General features: G+C 39.5%; 1 protein-coding gene across 5 annotated transcripts in view; it reads left to right on the forward strand.

Moving 5' to 3' along the window:
- LOC140075670 (sodium channel protein type 2 subunit alpha) overlaps positions 1–3,749 on the forward strand; it is a 156,610-nt gene extending 152,861 nt beyond the window's left edge. For all 5 annotated transcript variants that reach the window (XM_072121825.1, XM_072121824.1, XM_072121823.1 and 2 more), the window contains exon 27: positions 286–3,749. In XM_072121825.1, coding sequence (XP_071977926.1) covers positions 286–1,481 — 1,196 coding nt within the window. In that variant the 3' untranslated portion in view covers positions 1,482–3,749. The remainder of the gene's footprint in view (positions 1–285) is intronic.
- Positions 3,750–6,855: the final 3,106 nt, after the last annotated feature.

A 6,855-nucleotide genomic window follows, 5' to 3' on the forward strand; every position in this document is an offset into this window, starting at 1 on the left:
CATCTGTTAACCTTTTATCCATGAATTAAGCCAGAGAAGCAGTGAACACATTTTTATTAGGAAATAACAGTTCTTCACAAGGAACCAAAGTAGAATAACTTTATGCTGAGTCAGCAAATAAGCTGTTTAGCGCAAGGGACTGTCAGTATATTCTTACAAAGGGGCCCTATGCTCCTCCGCTGGTATACAAACCGGGTAAGGCACAGCAAGGTCACATGTCACACTATAAATAAAAATTGAAAATAGACTTGGCCTCTAATGTTAATTTTCCCTTCTTCACTGCAGGTATGTTTCTGGCGGACATGATTGAAAATTATTTTGTCTCTCCAACATTATTCAGAGTCATAAGACTTGCAAGAATTGGAAGAATTTTGCGTCTCATAAAAGGAGCAAAGGGGATCCGTACTCTGCTTTTTGCTTTAATGATGTCACTTCCTGCATTATTCAACATTGGTCTTCTGCTCTTCTTAGTGATGTTCATTTACGCCATCTTTGGAATGTCTAATTTTGCTTATGTCAAGAAAGAAGCTGGGATTGATGATATGTTTAATTTTGAAACTTTTGGCAATAGTATGATATGCCTGTTCCAAATCACTACATCAGCCGGGTGGGATGGTCTGTTAGCACCGATTCTTAACAGTGGAGCACCAGACTGTGACCCAAATGCAGAACATCCAGGAAGTTCTGTCAAAGGGGATTGTGGTAACCCCTCTGTTGGGATTTTTTTCTTTGTAAGTTATATCATCATATCATTTTTAGTGGTGGTAAACATGTACATTGCTGTCATTTTGGAGAACTTTAGTGTTGCTACAGAGGAAAGTGCAGAACCTCTAGGAGAAGATGACTTTGAGATGTTCTATGAAGTTTGGGAAAAGTTTGATCCAGATGCAACACAATTTATTCAATACAGTAAACTGCCTGACTTTGCTGATGCACTGGATCCACCTCTTCGTATACCAAAACCAAACAATGTACAGCTTATTGCAATGGATCTTCCCATGGTAAGCGGTGATAGAATTCACTGCCTCGACATCTTATTTGCCTTTACAAAGCGTGTATTGGGTGAAGGAGATGAAATGGATAATCTCCGACAACCAATGGAGGAGAGGTTTATGGCCTCCAATCCTTCAAAAGTCTCTTATGAACCAATTACATCCACATTACGGAGAAAACAAGAGGAACTGTCTGCTCTTATTATTCAGAGATGTTTCCGGAAATATCTTTTAAGGAAAACTATTAAAAAAGCTTCATATATGTATAAAAAAGATAAAATGAAAGAAGCAAATAGCTTACCTATTAAAGAAGATATGGTTATTGATAAGCTTAACGGGAACTCAACCACTGACAAGACAGACATGACTCCCTCGACAACATCACCTCCATCTTACGATAGCGTAACAAAGCCCGAGAAGGAGAAACATGAAAAGGACAAAGCAGAAAAAGAGGACAAAAGCAAAGATACCAGGGAGAATAAAAAATAAAACTGCACATTTTTATTTCATTTGTGTGACAAATTGTTTACAACCTGTGAAGATGACCCATCTGTGTCAACAGGACTCCTTTAGGAGATCTATGCCAAACTGACAGTTCTTGCATATATGTACTCAAGGTCAGTGCCTATAATAAGACAGTGACCTCTTGTCAAGAGATGGTGTATCAAACTTGACTGGTGGTTACTGTTTCAATACCAGTTGACACTCACTCTGGAAGCCACCAGCGGCTTCTCAGCCCGTCGGGGACCAGTCAAGGGAATGCAAACCTATACTGTTTGTGTGTTTCACATAAAACACTGTAGTACAATAATTGTGTCCACTGTTTGCATTTTCAGTTACCATTCCGCCATATGTTTACAGGACTTGTGTTAGTGGTTCGATCATTTTTTTAAAATTTAATTTGTAGGCCATTTATTTATATATGTGACTATTTTTGTAAATGGGTTTTACAGTATGCCGGGGATAGAGTACAATCTTTAAGGAAATTATTCAAAGTCTACGAAAAAAAGAAATACAGACGACCACACACTGTACACGTGAAGAAGTCGTTCACATTGACTCGATGGCACGAGTAGGTAAGAAGCAGGCACACCTAAGCTACTTCTTAATATTGACACCTCTATGGGGATTAGTATAGAAGGATGTGTCCATGGTTATTGAGAGGAAGTCACAACGAGATGAAGAAAAGGAACACAAAGACCATAGTAGTCCAACGCTAAGGTCATCTTGATGCACAGGGTGCGGATAACCACAAAGTTCTCCCGTCTATATCTATGGAAAGTTCTAGATCATGTTATATTACATCTTTACATCTGAAATTATTTGAAATAAAAATATGAAACGACACGACTAGAGATGACTATTGTTATACAGTGGCTGGGGGGTTGTACTATATATGGAGACAAGAGATCAAAAATATATAAAGTGGATAGAAAGGTATAATGAAGATGATGTCTTCTCAATATAAATATATAATTTCTAGAGGGATATTTTATTTAAAAGATACACATTTGTGTGCTATATAACAATGTAGGGAGTGTGGTGAGTAGATGGCAAGATACTATATAATAAAGGTTTTTGTATTATAAAGAAAAAGTTTAAAATGGAAAAAACACTAGTCTATAGCAAGTCATTGAAGACGACGCATCATCTCAATCGTTTCAGCAAGTTAAAGGCTTTTCTATGACCCATAATGTGCCTGAGATCTCACAAGCCTTTTGTAGTCCGGAAAGTTTTTAGGTGGGTTTTGCCAAAGGACAGAAACGCCTATTGTGCTTGCCCGATTGGTCCGTCTGGCCGTAGGCATCGAAGATTCAGACTGCCCCCACTTGAAGCACAACATCACTCAGTTCGAAAGTGTTCCATAGTGGAATGTATGACAAAAATAATTGAGGAATCAAAACATATCTCCCTGTGAGGAGCACCACATTTTGTAAACAATAAAAAGTGGGTGTAAGACAAAAGGGGCCCATCCATTGCGATGGTTGGACAGAACTGATTTGCAGGACCCTCTGTAGATTAAGGTAAATATCATGTTTTTCGGGAACCATATCTTAAGAACGGCCAATGTGTACTTCACCAACCAACGTTCAACGACCAGTTTATCAACAACGTTAGGGGGTTAGATTTGCGTCTGCAGACAACAGACTGATGTTATATCACTTGATGAAGTGTCCACACAGATGAAGAAGGTGTATCATTTATTCTTTTTCACTGGTGAAACCGAGTTAACCAATAAATGGGCGTCTTCCCTGAATGATTGTAATTATTTTTGACACCTTAAGTCATGCGAGAGAAACTGTCGCTTCGTGAATGACAAAATAGCTGTGTTACACTGTTGCCAAATCCGGTCGTGTACTGTCTTAACAATTCTGTGTTACAAAAAAAAGTGATAGTACCTTAAAATGTTAATGTAGACTCGGTCTTTTTGAGAAATGCAAGTGTTTTTGATAATATATTAACAAACTGTCTTGAATGTACACATTGTAGATAAATCAGCAATTGTATTCCACTTAGCATGTCACTGTATGGGACTTGTTCAAAGTATATTCCATACAAAGTGTCTTAATTCTATATTTTTGCTCTGATACAGTGTACATGATATGGACAGATTCTACATTCATATAACACAGGGACCCCACTCGTCATATTTTCATTTATTTATTTATTTTAAACCTCTTAAAATCTGGAACTTTATGTGGCATTTTCTAAGGTTCGTTATTTCAGCTAATAGTTTCAATAAAATAAAGAAATATGTATTGGCTACTTGATAATTTCGGGTATGTGACATAATTCTTGTTTTGTCTTTGGGTTTTGATTCTAGTTAAGGCTCAACAGGTTGAGTGTAGGGTGATTAAGGATTTAGGTTTTATAGATTATGGAAGATACATTTATCTTGTTCCCTTGATTACAGGCGATCCCCAACTTAAAAACACCCGACTTACAGATGACTCATAGTTACAGACGGACCCCTCTGCCCAATGTGACCGTTTAGTGAAGCTCTCTGGATGCTTTACTTTAATCGCAAGCTGCAATAATCAGCTCTAAGGTGTCTGTAATACAGTGTTATACATCCTTGTTCCCATGACAGGACAACATTTCGAAAATCCAATTGTCACAGGGACAAAAAAATTTTGCCTTGAGCTACAATTATAAAATATACAGTTCTGACTTACATACAAATTTAACTTAAAGGGAACTTACCACCACATATCTACCTATAAAGGTAGATAGGGTGGTAGGTGGACCTATAGGACTTGAGAAAAGCCCTTTTAAGGGCTAATCCTCACGTCCCTGCAATCTTTAGCAAACTTTTATTCAGTATATATGTAAATTTCCGCACAAGGCTACTGGGGTGTGGAGTAGCCGGAGCTGAGGTTACACGTCGTGGCTACTCCACGCCCCGGTAGCCTTTTTGTTCCGCCTACCAAAATCTTCGGCGCGCAGCTCGTCGTAGCTGTGCGCCCACGTCCGATGATCCTGCCGTCTGCGATGATCCTGCCGTCTGCGCATATACAAAATAACAAAAAAGCAGCACTCCAAAGTAACTTGCGTGAACAAAAGTACTGATTTATTCCAACATGTGCCAAGCTACGTTTGGCACATGTGGGAATAAATCAGTACTTTTGTTCACGCAAGTTACTTCGGAGTGCTGCTTTTTTGTTATTTTGTATATTTGGAAGGATCACTAGTCCAGATCCTTGGCTGTGCACCCGAGCATCTCAGATTCCTAGAGAGTGCTGCCGCTTCTTCTTTGGTATATATATATATATATATGTACTCCGAGGAGTGCTGCCATTTCTTTGTTATTTTTGACTTTTGGAGGAGCTATTAGTCCAGATCCTTGGCTGTGCACCGAACATCATATTATCCAGAGAAAGAGTGCTGCTTCTACTCCTTTGCTATATAATTGCTACTTGTTTTCTGACCGTTTTTTCTGCCACAAAGGTAGTCTACAAGCTGTGAAATCACCCCACAATTACAGGAGTTGCCAAAAGTTATACAATTTTCCAAAATACTTTCTGTATCAATTCCTCAAGGTTTTCTAGATCTCTGTTTGCTGTTATTTTATAGGAAGCTTCATCGTTTACTTCCTGTGGATAAAACAGTCCCTGATCATGTGATGTTACACAGGTGCACGGCTTGTTATATCCCTGGCCATGTGATGTCACACAGGTGCACGGCTCGTTATAACACACAGCTCTGATTGGTCTCTGTAATATAATTAGCCGAGCACATGATTTTCTTTCAGTGAACACCACTGTTTTACATAGGGTTATTGTCCAACTTAATTTATATTGCAAACTGTAAAATGTAGTTAGCTATTTTTTTCCTCAATTGAAGAATTCCCTAAGATAACACATGGCTTATTCTTAAGGCTTATTCTCCTTAATTGGAGATTGCTGGAGTTTGACACCCAAACTCGACACTTATCAGCTGTATAAGCTGGAGCCCCTCAGACTCATTTGCATAATTTTTAAAGCTTTTTATTCTTAAAAACAACTGTATAAGAAGCTTAAAGAAGAGCAGATCCTGCCACAGGGAGCACAAAGCAGGATGTTAGGGAACTTGGTTTACAATCCTTGTCCTTTAATATTATGCAAATGAGCCTGAGAGGCTATATTAACACCTACGGAACCGGAGCCCCTCAGGCACATTTGCATAATTTTAAAAGCCTTTAAAAAAAAACCTGGTCATAAGAAGCTAAATGAAGAGCAGATCCTGCCAGAGGGGGCACACACCGGTATGGCATGTGCTTGGTTTACAATCCTTCATCCTGGTGATAGATTTCCTTTAACTTTTCTGAGATAAAGAAACTGAATGACTTCTGCCAAGCTCAATATGTTCTGATAAGTCATGTTGGTGAAAATCTGATTTAAAGGCAGACTGGTCACACTTACTAGGCGTACTTATCATAAAAACAAAAGATTTTTAAAGGTTACCAGGTTTCTAAAGTACAAAATGCATGTTTCTGATTTTAGATGACAAATTGTACCTTAGCTGTCCATCTGTGACCAAATATTCAGATCTGCCACTGAACAGTAGGCACAGGGGAAGGGGGGGGGGGGGGGGAATAAGGCACATAGCAAACAGTCCATTTGGACACCTAAGAGCAGTTTTTAAAGTTCAAGTACAGGTCTGAAAGTGAATTATTAACCCAAATTTGTCTTGTCGTTAGTGAGTAACAAAAGGGCCATGGCCTTTAGTAATGAGCTTAGTCCATGCTTGGCAGTATTCATACAAGTAAATAGCTTTGCTATCCCCTTGGTATATTTATAACTTTTTTAATCTATGGTATTAGTGAAAAATCTTGATGGGTGACCATATTATTATATCTTTATTGTATACTATACATGTGTTACCATTTACATGCTTAAAGGAAAGATTTGAAGGATACTATATATAAGGTAACTACCGTATATACTCAAGTATAAGCTGACCTGAGTATAAGCTGAGACCCTATTGACTCGAGTATAAGCCAAGGGTGGGAAATGCATTGGTCACAGCCTCCCAGTATATAGCCAGCCCCTGTAATATATAGTCCGCCAGCCCCCAGTAGTATACAGCCTGGCAGCCCCCTGTAGTATACAGCCTGCCCAGCCCCTGTAGTATACAGCCCCCTATAGTATACAGCCTGCCCAGCCCCTTCCATAATATACAGCCTGCCCAGCCCCTGCCCGTAGTATACAGCCTGCCCAGCCCCTGCCCGTAGTATATAGCCTGCCCAACCCATGCCTGCAGTATTGTTCCTGTAGGAAAAAAAACAAAACACTGTACTCACCTTCCGACGACAACCAACCCCCCCCCCCCCCCCGCCTCCCCCCGGCAGATCCTCTTCTATACCGCGGTGCTCCGGCATCGG

The sequence above is a fragment of the Engystomops pustulosus genome, chromosome 8 (genome assembly GCF_040894005.1).
Source record: "Engystomops pustulosus chromosome 8, aEngPut4.maternal, whole genome shotgun sequence".
NCBI classification, from domain to species: Eukaryota; Metazoa; Chordata; class Amphibia; order Anura; family Leptodactylidae; genus Engystomops; species Engystomops pustulosus.